An 18,523-nucleotide genomic window follows, 5' to 3' on the forward strand; every position below is an offset into this window, starting at 1 on the left:
CGGTGCAACATAGGCGCTACACTCAAAACCAACATCTTTATTTCCGCAACATACACACTCATGTGGGATTATGCTCATGGTGCCTCCGTCATGTCTTTTCCCCAAGTAGCGCAGCAAATAATTCTTTAAAACATGATAAGTTAGAGAGAGGCGCGTTCACTTGTCGGGAAGCACCACCAACTGCATCGCCATATTCTTCGTTTCACTCGTTTTTGACGCCGTATTGCCTGTTTTAACTTTGCGGTCGACATCGCACATATTATTTGGAAGTCTAGTTTGGCAACTACATCTATTAGTTAGCACTGATTTAGCAGGTTCATGTGGATTAAGGATGCCCACGTACTTTCTCGTATTATTTTCAGCTCCCATGACGGATGTTCTATACGCGATATTTCTGCAATGGCAAGTTAACAACAATGAAAAAACAGGCCTAACGTTTCCTACGTGCTCATATCGCCCATCATATCACTTTATTAGGCAGCCAAAATGTTGTCGGCATTAGTGTGTTCATAAAGAAAAGGCAACACCCCAGTGGTCGATGTATAATGCGAAAAATGTTTTTATGTGAACGAAAAGGAGGGCCTATAAGCAGCAATTGATGATTAAGCAACCGCTGCACATTTTTTTTAATCAGACATTCTTTTTATTTCAGTATTTGCCTAAGAAAGATACATATTACTTGACTCCGCTGTCACTTCCGCTGTCTAAATATATTTACCGCAGTAACGTATAAATTATCTCAGCTTGACACATTAGTTGCCAGCTTACTGTCCCCTCGAGTTTAGTGAAGTAGTGAAGTACCGGTTCTGAAATGCAGTTTTTTTCCTTACAGGTTATCTTCTGTCATATCACCTTCTCCAGCCATGAGACACATCAAGACCGTGCAAGGCATCCCTTTCGGGTGCTTTTTCCCAAACGACGCCATTCTTTCGGCTTTGTCTTATAAACCGCGACCAGGTGACATTTTTGTCACTGCATACCCAAAGTGCGGCACAACCTGGGTTCAGTACGTCTCATACGGCATCTTACACGATGCTAAGCCACCGGCGGAACTTTCACAATTCCTCGCCGCATCACCGTTTGTCGAGCTTTTCGGTGCCGCTGCTGTTGAGACTATGTCTAGGCCAGGCACCATCAAGACTCACCTTCCTTTTGAAGAGAATAGATTTTCGTATAACGCTAAGTATATCTACGTCGCTAGAAACCCTTACGACGTCTGCGTCTCTGCCTACCATCAGATCCGAACGATGACGGTCGCCGAAGAAGATGTCATCACCTTCGACGAGCACGTCAAGCGCTTTGTATCCGGCCGCAGCAACTACGGATGCTACTTAAAAGGCAGCCTCATTCCGTGGTACACTCGAAGACACGAGAGCAACGTTCTCTTCCTCACGTACGAAGAGCTGCACGATGACGCCAAGCTGCAGGTGAAGAGGATTGCCGAGTTCTTAGGTCCCGAGTACGGTCGGCGCGTGTCCAGAGACCCATCCATGCTGCAACGCGTGGTCGAAATGACATCGAAGGAGAGCATGCGCCCACTCTTCAAGAATTTTCTCATGGCCGTCATCGAGCTCGCCGTACAGCACAGCAAGCGTAGAAACGCGCCCATCCCGAAGGAGCTGGATGGCCTGCTGAAATCCTTGAGGAACCGTGCACCTACACACGACTTTGTGCGTGAAGGTTCTGTGGGGGGCTACAAGAAATTTATTTCTGACAATCACCGACAGACACTGGAAGACTGGATTTCGGCAAGCACGTTAGGGAGTGACGTCACCTGCCTTTGGTCCAGAGTCGTTCTTCCGTAATACGCTAAGGTCTTTCGTAACAGAACAGTACTTTACGTCGTGTCACAACAGATGACCAAGCAAAATCAGTAAGCCTGGATGTAGGACTGGAGTATTATATCGCCAATCACTGCCGAACGTGTCACTGCTATGCGTCTATTTGCGTCACACGAATTCTTGGCCGCTGCTGGCTTTAATAGAATCTATTAGCCATTGAAGTGTGCAAAAAAAAAAAACGAGGCAATCGCATTACCATCCCTTCAGTTCGTATCTGAAGTACGAAGATATATGAACGTGAGTAAATTAGGTACGTTATCCTACTTCGATAGGAGGCGAATTAACTTCCCGGAATTCTTGACGCGTGTGCGAGAGGAATTTTATTTTCGTTTTGCATTATTTTCCACCCACATTTTCACAGCTTTAGTAAGCCTTCATTGAAAGCCTAGCACCTTTCTTATATTGTGGATGACTGCACATTTTTTTTTTACCAGTTCATATTGTGGTGCTCCACTTGGTCAACCAACTAGCCCTCTTCTAAGCTTTAAAAAGTTCGTAAAAACGTTTTCACCGAGCTTGGCTTCGTCTTGTGCAATACCCAGAGAATCTATTTTCGCTTTCGCAGCGCGTTTTACTGATGATGACCACATCGCGACTGCACACAATGAACGAAAGGACACGGTGCAGGCAAGCGCCTGCCTCCGTCGTGCCTGTCCGTCCTTTGTCTGCAAGCCATGGCTTACCAGCTAGCCCGGCCTCACACCTCGTTTTATTCACCTGGTTTAGAGCCACATATTACGTGTAATTCTTGCATTGCAGGAAGATATAATTATCCTTTAAGGCTATGTGAATTCAGGTATCACTAACATGTTTGTACACCATTGTCCTATGCATGGACTGTTCAGGATGGCTCAGAAGATATGGAAAGGCGTGCACTAGCATTATTGTGATTTGTTTGTTGAGTACCGTGTGTTAGGAATGCAGTGTTTGCATATACGTCCTTTTCTGTAACGCATGCAAAAAGAAATGGCTCCTTCTTACGCCGCGACATCTACCATTCATTGTATTCTTTGTTAGCATATAGCCCTCCCCAAATGGCGTTGTGGTTGAATCACACTGCTTTAAATATGACACTACATATGCCTTATCGCAAATTGAATTTCTGTACAAAGCGAAACGTTAAAATATATTCACATGCCGTGCACAATTTTCGACAAGCTCCCCTTTCAAAATTTGAATAGTCACGACTAGAAAAATGCACAAAAGTTTAAGTCACACGCAGATTCAATACAAAAGTACAATTTCCAAGAAATTCCTTGATGATGCACTGAAAGCTAAAGCAACACAGACGTAAGGCTAGATGGCGACTACCTATACCTGTGCCTTTGAGATTTCCTGAAATTTGAGGACGTTAAAACTCGAGGTAGAATGAAAAGCTGCAGAATTTTTGACAATTGTCTATTATGCGTAAGAATTGTTTGGCTCGGCTGTGACTTCGTTTTTGCTTGGCTTACTTGGCTTTGCCACCTTATGTGAGTCTACCGATGGCCTTTCTAGTGGCAATGAATTCTCAGGATTTAGTTGACACTTGTCAAGTTTTCTCGCCGTATCCAGTCCCTTCAATGCAATCGCACCAATTGAGCTGGAACGCCGGGTACGAGTGCGCATCGATGAAGCAGAGTAGTCGAAAGGGAACGCCAGCTGCCCCAGTAGCGTGCGAGGCGTTGCGTGAGGGGAGACTGCCTCACCGCGTTGTCGCGTTACCCTCGCTGTCACTCTCACAAGGCTGCGTTATGGGCCCGTCCCTTCTCCAGGCAAGCTCTCGCCGGCGTTCTGACGGCGTCCCGGTAACGCCCAATCAGAACGCGCCAAACGTCCCAAAGCGCTTGCTCTCCCCTGAGGTGTTCACAACTCGAAGGACGCTGAGCCTCGTTCAATTGGACGAGCCACCCCAAAAATATCAAGTGTGCCCACTCCCAAATTTCAAGTAGGCCCAGCCCGACATTTAAGTTGTGTTGGGGTGGGTATTGGGAATGGGTTCCGAAATGTAAGTTGGCCCACATGCAAATTTCAAGTTGGCCCACACCCAAGTTTGAGATGACCCAGCCCCAAATCTTAAGTTGGCCTACTTCCGAATTTAACTAGGCCCACCCCCAAATTTCAAGTTGGCCCACACTGAAATTTAACTAGGCCTACCCCAAATTTTAGTTGACCCGGCCCCAAATTTCAATTGGTGCTCGTCAAAATTTTAAACTGGCCTACCCCTAAATTTAAGTTGGCCCACTCCCACGTTCAAGTCGGGCCACCCTCGAAATTCAAGTTGGCCCACCCCCAAATTTCAGTTCGCCCGCCTTCAAATTTCAAGTTCCCCACTCCGAAATTTAACTTGGCCAATGTAAAAATTTCAAGTTGGTCCAGCCCCAAATTAAGTTTGCCCGCCTCCTAACTTAGGTTGCCCCACCCCACATTTCAAGTTGGCCCACTTCCTAATATCAATTGGCCCACCGCCAACCTTCAAGTTGCCCCAACCCCAAATTTCTAGTTGACCGACCCCCAAACTTCAGTTGGCCAACCTCTACTTCAAGGTAACCCATGCATTTTGTAATGTGCCCTATGTATGTCTATGCGTCTTCTCCTTTTCTTATTTTTTTTTTTTGCTTTAAATTGTTCCTCATCCCTTAAAATCATCTACATTTACACTACCATAACGATTAACGGCCGCAAATTTGCAAATTACGGAGTTTTGTGCAGATAGAAGGCATTACATATTTCGCGCGGCAGGGCTGGGAAGCTCGCCGAAGAATGCTTACGCATTAGAAACACTGCCACCAAAGAAGCCCTGTAGGTCTTTTACATTATAAACTATGCTTCGGAATGTGGTTATGAAGCGGCTTCTTTTTACATCTTGTGTGTGTGTGTGTGTGTGTGTGTGTGTGTGTGCGTGTGCGTGTGCGTGTGCGTGTGCGTGTGCGTGTGTGTGTGTGTGTGTGTGTGTGTGTGTGTGTGTGTGTGTGTGTGTGTGTGTGTGTGTGTGTGTGTGTGTGTGTGTGTGTGTGCGAGCGTGCGTGTGTGCGTGTGCGCGTGTGCATGTGTGCGCGTGTGCGCGTGTGAGCGTGTGCGCGTGTGCGCGTGTGTGCGTGTGCGTGTGTGTGTGTGTGCGTGTGTGTGCGTGTGTGCGTGTGTGTGCGTGTGTGTGTGTGTGTGTGTGTGTGTGTGTGTGTGTGTGCACGAGTTTGTGCGCCACTGAATGTCCGTTTCTAGAAACTGCATTGTGATGCCAGTATGTGTTTACTTACTACACATCTTTCCTGGCGCCTTCCACAAACAGGCCAGGTCTTACCCCTTATCCTAAATGAAAAATTATTCAGCAGCCTTGTGTAAATCGGGCATGCCCTCTCTTTACGTTAAAGATATATACCCTCTAAACCAATTTTAATTTCTAGTGGTCTTTAGCAACGATCCGTGCTGCACAAAAGAACACTATGAATTCTGCGTAGCCTAATGTCTATCATCAATTTATGCCAGCCGTTACGGCACGTCTAGGTGCGGGGAGTAAACGTCACACATTTGTTGTAAATCTTGGGCCCTCAGGTAGAGAGCCGTGGAAGCGAAAAGAAAAATGTTGCTCTGGCCCATTCCTTGCCGATATGTTTCACGATCGTTTTCTGAGATAGGGGCTTTTGAAATGTCCGCTAGCACCGATGCTCGCTATAAATTGTATATCACAAATCGCATTAGGGAATCAATTTCTTGGGCTCGCACAGAATAATCGAAGATAAATTTATTAATAACAAAATCACCGCCCAAGCACTCCGTACAGATGGCTAACCAGCGAAGCTGCAGCGTGCAACCCCGACGTTTATCACTGGGTTAATTCTGACGGTTCAATAAACGACGGCTTGGTAGGCTGCCGGATCCTCGGTACGTAGTTGCTTCTTGCGCTCAACTTGCGGATATCGTTCTTGTGCCCGCGCTGCAGCATCGGCACGGCGTAGACGAGCTCGTTCCCGGTTCTGCTCGCGGCTTTGCTCTTAGAAAACTGCCTGCTGCTCAAGAGTTCATTTGACGCGTGGCTTAGCCATTTTGGAGCCGGAGAGAAAGGGCTGCGCGCGCGCACTGCTGCGACGAAGAGCAACGGCGTCTCCACTGGCGCAGCCAATCGCGCGCCTGTCCTTCTTTTTTTGCGCGCGCATGTGCATGAGGTTGCACCAGAGGAGTTTTCGGCGTACAGGCGACATACGGATGGACGAACGAACCGGCTAGCCATATATAGCTTTGCATGTAAAACAAATTATACAAAAACGAGGTAATTTAAGTTGTCTCCGCGATCGTGGTCACCTTGCTGTTTCGATGCCTGGTTGTGTGGGCCATTACAGTAGTGTGACACTTACAGTAGTGCCACACAGCCGAGCGGGCCATGAGACGCCCGCTCATCGGCCGGAACAGCACGCACGCAATCAGAAGGAAATGCGCCACCCCGGCCGCATCTTCAGCAACCTCCTTAAGCCGCACTCGTACACCTACCTCAACCCAGAACACCGCGTATCTCCCCGGCTGCTCTGATAGCACAAACCTGGTCCGGTGGTTCGCCTCAGGAGTGCCATTTTCTCGTCCCGGCGGGCCCGGTAGCACCAACCCGGTCCATTTGGTTTCCCAGGTTCGCCAGGTATCCGACCTGGGAAACCTGGCAGCACTAGCTCAGGCCATCTTGCCTTCCGAAGTTCACGAGCTTTCACGTTGCGGCTGGGCGGTGCAGCTTGCACTTGCTCTTTCGCACGTGCGCAGTTCGTCATCCTGGCTTCTGTTGACCTGTTTGCTGTCTCCAAAATGATGTCTTGCTACAATATTATGGCCTTGAGATAGCAGTAAAACTTACGCATGGAACCACATTTATGAGCCTGGCACAAATGAACCATCCCAAGTTTCACGCGTAGTACGTTCTCATATAGGGTGCCCTTTTTTTTCTCATGCGAAAGCGTTAAGTGGCCCATTGAGCGAAAAGCTGGCGGCGTCTGTAGCAGCAAAAAAAATTACACCTAACTTCCCATTGGCTGTGACGCCACGTCTCCAGCGCGCCTCGGGCTTTCTGGCTCGGGCAGCACGTACTGCTATGGAGTCCGAAGCACATACATCATTGGCGGCCGCAACCTCGGCAGTAGCAGAAAGAGGTCTTCTACCCGAGTACACCGCACACTAAGTAAGAGAGCGGAATAACGCAGCAAAACGAGCGAACAGGCAAACAGCGTTGTCGACCATCATCGTCAACTTTTCCATGTGCACGGTGGGCAGAACGAACATTATAACGCAAGCGCAAAACTTGAAGGACCGCTCAGCAACGTTAATACTGCACCAGTAAAGAAAAGGCGCGTTGCAATGTCGGTCCATCGAACGTAAAATACCTTTTTTACGTTTTCATATCAAATCTCTGGATTGCCTCAGCACTAATAATTCTGGTTTTTCGTGCGACTTACGGCAAACTTCTAAAAATGTAGTTACGGGCAAGGCAACTCTGCTTAAACTCTGAAGGCCTTTGTTTCAACGCACTCCTAGTACTCACCATTACCCTCTTTGTAAGCTAAATTTAGCAAGCTATGGCGGTAATCAAACCGGAAGCCGTGCAGGGCCTTAACACACAGTAAAATGGTGTCTACATGATGGCAAAGAGAAAAAAAAGGACAGATAGAGAAAAACAGTGCACGCTGCGATCACACTCAAGCCTTCACAGTACTTGTAAGGTCCTTTAATATTTTTCATCATGAAAGGATATATTGAACGACCATGGTGCGAGTGTTAGTCACTGTAGCAACTCCACGTGACCCCAGTTTCAGGATCTTCGATCCGGATAACGCTTTAGAGTTCAACCTGACCAACGTGGTCGACAGAGACGTGCGTTCGACGACGCATTGTTGACTGCTAAATGCCAACGTCTTGCCAAAGTCGCATAACGTCGGTACCGGAAGTCTTGGCGGCAATCCATTCCTTCAACGCTGCTTTGTTGTCCGCAGTGAGGAAATTCTTATAGCCCCCAACAGAATCGTCACGCACGAACTCGTGCCTTGGTGGGTGGCGCCTAAGAAGTTCCACTAATTTCTGTAATTCCGGTGCTATGCGGGCGTTCCTGCGCTCCCTTTGTTTCACGACAAGCTCGACGTTCTGTCTGATGAAGTCTTTTAAAAACGGCCGCATGCGTTCTTTCGTAGACGAGTCCACAACGCGCTGCAACAAGCCTGGGTCAGTGGAGACGCGTTGACCTTCCTCCTGTCCCAAGAATTCAGCCACTCTTTTCACTTGTGCCTTGGTGTCAGCGAGGAGTTGTTCGTAGGTCAAGAACAGCACATTGCTCTCCATTCGGCGGGAATACCATGGAAGAAGGCTGTTTTCGAGGTAGCATGCTTTGCCACCTGCTCGCGCGACGAAGAGTTTAACGAATTCGTCGAGCTCCATAAGGTCTTCTTCGCTGGCCGTCAGCGTTCTAATATGATGGTATGCTGATACACACACGTCATACGGGTTCCTGGCGACATAGATGTATTTTGCTCGTGTGGAAAACTTCAGCTGGTGGAAGGGCAGATGAGTCTTGATTGCGCCCGGCCTTGGCATGCCATATACTGCGTCGGCGCCATGGAGCTCTAAGAACGGAGAGTTCTTGAGCAGCTCCGCGATGCTACTCGGAGGCTCACCGTCGTGAAAGAGGCTGTACGCGATGTACTGGACCCAAGTTGTACCACACTTTGGGTAGGTGACGATGAAAACATCTCCCGCACGCGGCTCGTACGCCAGGGCCGATGCAACAGCGTCATCAGGAAAAAAAGCCGGAACAGTCACCCCTTGCACTGTCTTGAAGTACCCCATCAGCAGAAGCCGTGACGTAAGCAGACTGTGTACTACAAAAGCAGAATTTAAATACAGGTTAGATACTGAGCATTGAAATAGACGTTTTTAATGCATAGTGCACAAATATGTATCATTAGGAAAGTTGCGGGACGTTCCCGACATAACCTATGTGAAGTGCACTGTGAGGGGCACTTTTCATGAATCTTCAGACTAAGGAGGGGCCCCCCTTCCCCAAAATGAGGAAATTATTCAACAAACTCCAAAACGCAATGCAGAACTGACGAGCAGCAATGATAGGGCAACGTGGGCAGTTAACACATGGTGGAGCGCGCCTTTAAGACTCGCAGTGGCTATAAAGAAGTGATACCCGCCAACGTTTACGTCATTCCTTCAAAGCAAGATTGTGCAGAAAGAAAAGATTGGGTCGCTCACCTTTTTCGTGCTAGAAAACACAGCCGTTGGCTTTGTCTCACTGTTAATACTTCGCAAAATAGTTCCTCGAACGAAGCTCGTCGTCGCGCTGACAAATACGAGCTACGCTGAGGTTCTCGACCGAAAAAAATGCCAGCAACTGAACAAGCTGGCACTGTTATGTTGCAGTTCCCAGTGCTCGTAAATGCAGGATATCTCGAGATAAGACACCGGTTGGAAGGCCGTAATATCATCCACAAAGTGCCGCCAAGTTTTCTGGAGGCCAAACCGCAGCCAAGATAACTTGCAGCATGAGCCGGTCGTTGAGTACAGATATCGTGAACAAGGCCTAGGAGGTTACTGAATGAGCAACGAATACGAACTGACGAAAGCATCGCATTTGCTGACGCTTGTAGCTTTGCGAGCGCTCACCCCACATGCTCACTTAATTTAGCGACAAGACTTTTTTTTCGGTGCACGTATAAAGCACTCACATCCTACCCGAACGATTCTACCTGTTTTGTCCAAACAAGAATAAATTTGAAATTTCGGGGGTTGCTCACCTGCGTACTTTTCTACCTCCCGAACCACCTTCTGAATTTTGCAGGAGGAGGTTCGTTGACGAATACACGCCAACTTCGCACAATCAAATTTAAATAATGCAATTCTTTAATTTTTGGCAACATTGAAGATCTCCCACCAGAAATCCAATTAGGCCAACAAGCAAAAGTACCAAGCGTTCCTTTGGAGTCAGGAAAAGTATCGCCACAGATGCTGGAAACAGTAATAAAATGAATGGAGAAAACACTCAGAAACTAAGCAACAGCGGGTCAGTCGCTAAAATAAAAAATTAAAAATAAGAAAACCAAGACCACTCTTTGTAGTGCGAGTAACTATCATTCCCTGTAATGCGATAAATTGAATAACGCCGTTGGTAAATACTTACCTATGGGAAAATATATATGTGAAACATGGCGAGTACTAAAATAAATACTAAGGACTAAGCCTGCCAAACCCCGATGCAATGTCCCCTATACAAGCCATTGAAACGTCAAGCATGATCCAAGGTAACCTTCGGGGACGTGATTTTCTAGCATATTGGCTAAGCACGCTCAATAAATATTGCGACATCAAACAACACACACACACACACACACACACACACACACACGCACGCACGCACGCACGCGGGACAATGTGATTTAATTGAAAAACTCAAATGTAAACATGCGGAATGTGATTTACGAACAGCGCGATAAAATGTAGCATCATTGTGTAATGTTGTATGTGCATGCATATGGTTTGCAATGTGTTAACAAAAGGGAAATAATTTTCGTTGTGTCGGCTACATACTTATCTGATTGTGTAATGCTACATGTGATTGTGGCATTAGTTACAACATCGACGAAACCTCGTAAAGAAGTAGAATTATGTAGGTTGTCAGTATGACACAAGATTCAATAAGTTTCCCCTTTGAAACAGGCGGTAAGAAGAGGGCGGAACTCAATAGAGCGACACAACAGATCGGCCACAAGTAGAAGCCTAGAAGCTAAAGGCAAAAAGTCAGGAGTGGCTCAAAGTTTGATGGTCTGGGTCGGAACAGAGGACGGGTTAGATAAGTGACGACGTGACTGCTAAAGCGCTGCTCGCAGTGGTGTAGTTGTGGCTAGGCTGGCAACGGTCGAAGAAGAGTCCTGGTCGCCCCCAGGCGAACAGCATGGTTCTAACTTTGCAGGAAGAGGTGGGATTATGACGTCGGAAATCTGGGTGGGTAGCTTTGGCACGATAGAGTTCTCGAAGAATGCGAGCGACTGGAACAGCTCATACACAATCTTCCGATATGCTTTGATTGTGTCATGTTTACTGAAGCATGGCGCCGATGGGAAAATAACTTCAGTTAAACGGAATCATATTCTCGCTTTTCCATGCACAGGCGGATCTGAGGGGGTGGTCTGGCAATGTGCATGTAATTATGTTACACATTGAAGCTTGTTGAATTCTGAGTTGTAATAAATGACTATGAAATAATCGCATTAACGTCATAACCAACATATCCTATGTGTAACTCATAGCCCCCCGAAGCGAAACAATGACTAATTGTTTCTTTTTTCAATGATGTAAACAACTTTCTAGAACTTTCTTCTATTCTCTATCATATTGTGGTATTCGGTGCCGGTTTTAATATAAATCTGGCTGAAAACAATTTGAGCTGTCTTAGTCTTGAAAACATCATTGAATCGAATGGCTTTACAAACGTGAGAGTGTATCTGTCAGCCGTCTCGGGGGCGTCCGTTCCGGAGATGGAAACGAGGGACGCTGAGCAGCACCGCTGACCTAATTTCACCCCACATAATATCACCAAGAGAAAGCGAAAACTAACGACATTCGAGTAAAAATCCTATGAGATATTCTAAACAAATCCCAAACAACGCTAACAATTAGTTTGTGGCAGCCTCACGGCCGCACAGCAGCTGCCAGACACCCTTTCCCCTTCGGTAAAGCTTATTAAATCTCGGTAAAATCTTATTGCGGAGTGTGCGGGTAAGAGAAGTGGTGCGAGGGTGCGCAACCGAGCCGTACAGGCTGGACCAACACAAAAATAAAGTCAGTTGTTGTTTGTTCTTCAGGGACGTATTACTCGCTCCTTTCTGCTGATTTCCAGCCGCGCTCGCGTCCCGCACAACAAGTTAAAGCATTCTTCTTGCTGACCACGTTAATTCTAGTCCTCATTGGTCATAGCAGTCTGGCCACCTGGGCCACTCTCGCTCCGCCGCTACACGAAGGGAATGTTCTTACTTTCTGTCACCCGCTTTTGTTGCCTCAAAGTCCATGTCGGTACTCCCGACGTTCCTGCAGATGTCGTCGCCTAAGTATCAGCCGGACAATCCGCCTGTCTCTTACGCCTGTTTCCCGGTCGTCGTCGATGACATGGCATCGAGGCCTAGCATATTAGGCCTAGTGACGGGTTCGGCCGCCGCTTCCGTCCAGTGCCTTGCTCAAATGACTACGAGGCGCTCTGAGGACTGTCTTACGTGGCGTTGCTGGACTGCATTTGAAGGCGGATTGCTGCTGCAGTACTCGGAACTACCATGGGACGCTGCACCAAATCCGAGGAGCCTCGCTCAAATGCCGTCGAAGTTGACGGCCACGCCTCGCGATGCCAGCATCCCGCCCCCTGGAACCGAGAAACCGCTGCTCCCGTCATCAGTACGGTGCTGGTGAGACAACCTTCTTCAGCCAAAGCCACGCAGACAATGCCAGCTCAACGTTGATTTTCTCCCGATCACGGCTCGGGTCACGTGCTTCGTGCCTCCGAAACTTTCTCGTGGGCTCGTGCCGTTCCGAACGCTTTCGTCTCGTCATCGTAGTCGTCGTTTCGCGCCCCATGTTTTTTACACATCCGAGGGGGCTGCCTGGCAATATGCATTATGTTACACACAGGGACTCGATGAACGCTCACTAATAAAAAACGATTATGAAATGATCACATTACGTCATAACCAAAGTACGTTATCGGTAATTTATAGGCCGAAAAGCCAAGACAATGTCAATTTTTCTTTTTTTTTTCACTTATGTACTCAACTTTCTCGAACTATCTTCTATTCTCCGTCATATTATGGACTTCGGTGGCGATTTTAATATAAATATGATTGAACGCAATTTGATGTCTCTTAGTCTTGGCAACATGATTGAATCGAATGGCTTTACAAACATGATAGGGCGTTCCACAAGAATTGCTGCTTCCAGCCAGCCAACTATAGATCTACACGTCGCGAAAGCAAACGCTACCGTCGAATGTGCTGGTACATTGTCGTATGACCTTTTGGGATTAATGTCCACTTCTTGCGTCGATTGTATGAAGACGTTCCACTTGCGCTAGAAAAGCCCCGACTACATATCAGTAGCTCCATAATTAAATTGTAGGGGGTCTTACGGGCCGTGAACCACGCTCTCATTGGGAGGTACGCCGTAGTGGGGGACTCCGGATACATTTCAACCACGTGGGGTTCCTTAAAGTCTGCCTGATGCACTGTACAAGGGCATCTTTTTTTTTTTTTTTCATTTCGCCCCCCATAGATATGCGGCTGCCACGGCCAGGATTCGAACCCGCGCCTTCACACTTAGCAGCGCGACGCCATAGCCACTAGCCACAACGCGGGCAGTCGTTCAATAACACAGAATTGGTAAAGGAAATGAAATAATAATTACCGCTGGCTGGTTGCTTATTTACTAATTACTTATAGCAGCGCAGATGAAGCGTACAATGGTTTCGTAAACAAATTCCGTAAAATATGTGATACGTTTCTCCCGTGGACCACTAGGCGCTAATCTGAAAAAATAAAAGAACTACAGACGTCTCTATATAAAGAGGTAAAAAAGGAGAACGAGATGTATCATATATTTTGATACAGCATAGGCTTGGCCGACCTGACTGCATTTAAAAAAGGACACAAATAACTTAAATAGCTATAGTTGCGTAAGGCACGTAGGATATACTACGCGAAAATATTTGAAAGCGGCCACCCTGATGCGAAATTACTTTCCAAAACAATAATGAAGTCAATAACATGAGTGTTTGTGATTATAGTTTATCAGTTCCCGCCTTTGTTTCGACTTATTATTCATTTGTTACATCTGTATGCGTTACTGCCCCCCCCCCCCCCCGCTATGTATACCCTCCTGCGCCAGGGCTTTTAGGGGTATTTTGAATAATAAAAATTAAGTCTTCCGAATTTATAAGAGGTGTTAGATTAATTGGTGTAACCTCAGAGGGTCCGGAACTAGCGGATAGTTTTGACAAACACTTAATTGGTCTCTTGTAAACCAGACTACAACAAGAATGCCAACGGCCTAATTGCTATATAGACAATTCACTCCTTTTTCCCCCGCCTTACAAACACATCCGAAGGTTTAAGGCGAGAGTCCCAAATGGCTCATGGGTCAAAAAATCCGTTGTCCGGTGTTATGGGAAAAAATCTACCGTCCGCTGTTGTGCCACCGAAATGGAATGGCACCAAAATAACTGGTGCCACTATTGATGGTTGAACCCACGACGATTTATGGGAGTCTGACCCACAACTTTTGGTGGTAATTTAGGCAAAGCTAATCAAGGCACTCGAACCCATATTTCTTGGTGGAAGTCGAACCCTTGACTAATGGTGGTACCAAATAACGTGAGCAAAACTCAATGGCACTGAAATTCATGGTACCACCATTGGTGGTCGAACCCACGACCGCTGGTGCGAGTCCACCCAGGTCCTTGGGAGTTAATTAGCGCAGATTTAGTTAAGGCACTCGAACCCACGACCTTTGATTGAACCGAAATTCAATGGCACCACCATTTCTGGTTGTACCCCGATTCTTTGCTGTTAATTAAGGCGAAGTTAATGAAAGTACACGTAATTAAGGAATAATTCATTAAGGCACTTGAGCCCACTACGTCTTATAAAAGTGGAACCCACGGCCAAACGTCGTGGGTTAGACTTTTACGGTAATTAGGTATATTAAGGGGGAAGTCAAATAAGACACAGTTAAATAAAGTAGAGGTAATAAGACATTCGAAACGACGACATTTGATGGCATAAAAATAACAGGAAGAACACCGTCTAATGCGATTGTCGAGTGATACAATGAATGTCCCTCAATAAAAACTTAGAGCGCTAAAAACACTAACCACGTAGAAAAAGAAGCGCACACCACACTCGCTCGTGGTGTGGGTTTCTTTTTCTGCGTCTTTCGTGTTTTTAGCGCTGTCAATTTTTATTATTATGCGTTACCAACTAGCCCACCTATCCGTCCTTTCGCAATGAACGCCTCGTGAGGGCGCAAGCTTTCGCCATCATCCTCTTTTGCGTATGCTAGAGTGACCAGCGACTTTTTTGCTGCACGCATGACTTTTAAGAACAGCTCCATCACTGACGCTGAGGGCCTGTCAGTAAAACCAAATGAATTTGTAGCTTACATTATTGCACCTCACTTATGGTATATATTTAATCTATGGATATCATGAAGCGGTATGAGCCTTCGAATAGAAGATGAAGAAGCGCGGGAACCGGGGGTACAGAGGAAGAGCAGGGAGAAGTGAGAAATAAATGTAGATGAGATGGACGCTAGTTCCACAGCAATACTTTACCTCTACTGTGTCCTTTAACTAGGAACGCTACAATATTTTGGCGCAGCCGACAACTGACTCCAACATCTGGGTGATATTTTTGCTCGAGGAGACCTCCGCAGAGAAGATCATCTTTTCGAGATACCAAGCTCAAGACGAACCAGCGGCGGAACTGCCTCGCGAACTCAACTCGGCAGAACTCGTGAAGCTGGTTTTAAAGAAGGCTTCCTAAGACATTGCTGAACTACGTCGGAAGGGTGCGGTGAAAGTGAACTTGCGTCTGGCGATCTTCGACGAATTAGTTCTTCGACCGATGCGTCGAAAGGACTCTGGATCACGGTCTTCGACAGAAGAGGTGAGCCTCGTTTTGAAAGCTCTTCGGCTACAACAAGAACAGATGGTGCAACAAAACAAACTGGTGACGTCACTTATAAGCTCTCTAAACGCTGAGAAGTCGGCGACTAATTTTGTAGAACCCGATGTGTTTGACGGCATGTCTTCAAGCCCAGAAAGTTGGCTTGAATTCTATGAATATGCCGCTGGGAAGAACAAATGGCACTCTAATGAGGACAAGATGACCAACATGCGTAGTTATTTAAGAGGTGTTGCACGGAAGTGGTACCATCTGCACATTACTGAAGATGTTGGCAACTCTTGGAACCAGTGGAAGGAAAATTTCTTGATGACATTCCGAAGCAACCCACTGCAAAGATGGGACGCTGCGCTTAATTTCAAGTTCAAGCAGGGCTCCCCCGTCGAGTATTTCTTTGAAAAACGCCGCCTTTTAAAGCTGGCCGAGCCTATGCTTCCTCCTTCTGCCATAGTAGCTCTAATAATGCACGGATTGCCCGCGGAAGTCCTGAAGCTAGTGCAAGCACGATCACCTAAAACTATAGACGGGCTCCTGGAGTGCCTTCACGACATACCATCTACTTCAGAAGAAAATATAACCGCTGGCTCAAGCAGTCGCTTCAGACGGACCGGCGCGGATTGGTCAAGCCGTAATCCGTGAGAACCGAGCCGCCTTGCAGGCAGTACAGAGAACTTGGGTTGGCGTGCTCCCAGAGGTCGAGTGAATAACGTCGACAACGACCCTGTCCCCCTACTTTATGACGCTCAAGAGTCTCCGACGACAAAAAACTAATAAACAAGGGTGATCAGTCCGACCCGATGGCCACAACTGAGTCTGTTTATTTAACTTCCTGTAGCCTACTTCACATTCCTGTCAAAGTGGGAAATAGACATATGATGGCTTTGGTTGACAGCGGTGCTTCTGTGTCTATAATAAATGCCAAGCTTGTATATTCAAGTCACCTGCATAGTGGGAGAGTACTACGGGTGCAAGGGTAAGATGGAAAAGTTACAATGCATAATCAGTGGGCCTCAGTAAACATCGAGTTCCAAGGTCATGAAATAGAGAGTGAAGTACTGGTGATAACGGGGTTGACGTACGACTTTCTGCTATCCAGACCAGATATAAAGAAACTAAAAATCAACGTATAGTGGGATGATGCAGCTTTAGTGGAAGGACTATCAAGGGAAGAGACACAGCAAGATAGAAAAGATAACCTGCGAATTGTCAAGTGCGCGGAGGATATTGCAACGACCTACCCTGAACTGGTATGCATAGGAAGCTATCCACAAGCGATGAAGTCGCACAAGGTGCCTTTCGAACTAACTGGCAAGACCGTCATCCGAAAATCACCTTATAACATGTGAAGAGAACGCAAGATATGGTTGAAGAAAGAATTGCAGGAGATGCTAGACGCCGATATAATCCGGCCTTCGGTGTCACCATTCGCTTCTCCCATAACTATTGCGCCGAAGTTAGATGGAACTTTCAGACTGTGCACAGATTACAGGGTTCTCAATCGACAGACAGAACTTATACCATTTCCCATCCCGAAGATAGACACGATTATAGATGAGACGGGTGGTTGCCGGAGTTTTTCACGCATTGACTTGTGCAAAGGTTTCTGGCAGATCCCACTAATCGAAGAAACAAAAATGTACACTGCTTTTATCAAGCCCTTCGATCTGTACGAGTATAACCGGCTTCCTTTCGGCTAGAAAAACTCGCCAGCATGGTTCCAGAAGATTATGAACGAAGTCCTGAAGCCTTTCCTAGGTGTCTTTTGTAACGTGTACATAGACGATATTATCGTCTTCTCCAAAACAGAGGCTGAACGTCAGGAACACCTTTCTCAGGTATTAAATGCCTTGAGCTTGGCACAACTCAAGGTTAATTTTAAGAAAAGTGCATTCTTTCAAAGAAAAGTTGTGTTTCTTGGAAGAGTATTTGGTAGGACTACCAAAAGCACGAAACAAGAGTCCGTCGAGAGGATATCCCAACTGGTAAGACCATATGACGTCCACTCATTGCGTGTGTTTTTGGGTTTAGCAGGACATTTCAGACCTTTCATAAAAGACTTAGCTATAAGGACAAGATGCCTCACGCGCCTAACGCAGAAAGAAGTTCCATTTGCGTGGAATGAGGAATGTGAGAAAGTCTACCATGATCTGGTGCACAGAATCTCTGCTGACGTTATTCTGCGCATACCAGATTTCACTTTACCCTTTGAACTGAATACCGACGCCTCACATTATGGAACAGGTGCAGTCTTGTACCAGAAATGTCCAGAAGCATCCGGCCGAGAAAAGCGACATGTAGTACGCTACTACAGCTACACCATCAAGCCACCTGAAGTCAACTACACCACTACTGAAAAGGAAGCTCTTGCTCTACTTAAAGCAATTCAGTACTTCCGTACGTACCTAGAAGGTGCGAAGTTTACTTTGTTCACGGATCACCAGGCACTCACTCATCTCTTGAATATGACCCAACCTAAGGGACGTATCGCCAGATGGGTTAACTACTTGCAGCAGTTTGATTTCACCATCTCCCACAGACCTGGACCCCTTTTGACTGATGCAGATGCATTGTCTAGACTGATGATATAGGACAACAAAGAACAATCGGACGAAATCAATGATGTAAAATTGTGGGAAGGCACTGAACAATTCATTTTTATGGCAGGTCGCTATCAAGTCCCGCCAACGCTGGTTCCCAGGGTGCTTTATTTGTACCACGATAGCCCAGAATCTGGAGGACACGACGGATCTTGGAGCACCTACAACAAGCTAGTCAAGAGATTTACGTGGCCTCACATGAAAGAAGACGTCAATCAATACGTTCGTTCATGCCACATTTGTCAAGTCAACAAAGTGAAATATAAGCAGCCTACGGACGCCATGATAATAGCTTGCCACTCGAACGTGTCTTTTTGAAGTTATACACCTGGATTTTGCCGAGCTAAATAAGAAACGAGAAGGAGTCCGAAAAACGCAAGCTTTTCTTCTGGCCATAGATGAGTGCACCAGGATG

The 18,523-nt window shown here is 46.6% G+C and overlaps 1 protein-coding gene across 1 annotated transcript; it reads right to left on the bottom strand.

Moving 5' to 3' along the window:
- Positions 1-7,507: 7,507 nt before the first annotated feature.
- On the bottom strand, positions 7,508-10,173 carry LOC126534515 (sulfotransferase ssu-1-like). Its single transcript, XM_050181780.3, has 2 exons — positions 9,048-10,173; positions 7,508-8,665 (listed from the first exon to the last, which is right to left on the bottom strand). The coding sequence occupies exon 2, from the start codon at positions 8,631-8,633 to the stop codon at positions 7,695-7,697; it is 939 nt and encodes a 312-aa protein (XP_050037737.1). The 5' UTR covers positions 8,634-8,665; positions 9,048-10,173; the 3' UTR covers positions 7,508-7,694.
- Positions 10,174-18,523: the final 8,350 nt, after the last annotated feature.

The sequence above is a fragment of the Dermacentor andersoni genome, chromosome 7, assembly GCF_023375885.2.
Source record: "Dermacentor andersoni chromosome 7, qqDerAnde1_hic_scaffold, whole genome shotgun sequence".
Lineage (NCBI taxonomy): Eukaryota > Metazoa > Arthropoda > Arachnida > Ixodida > Ixodidae > Dermacentor > Dermacentor andersoni.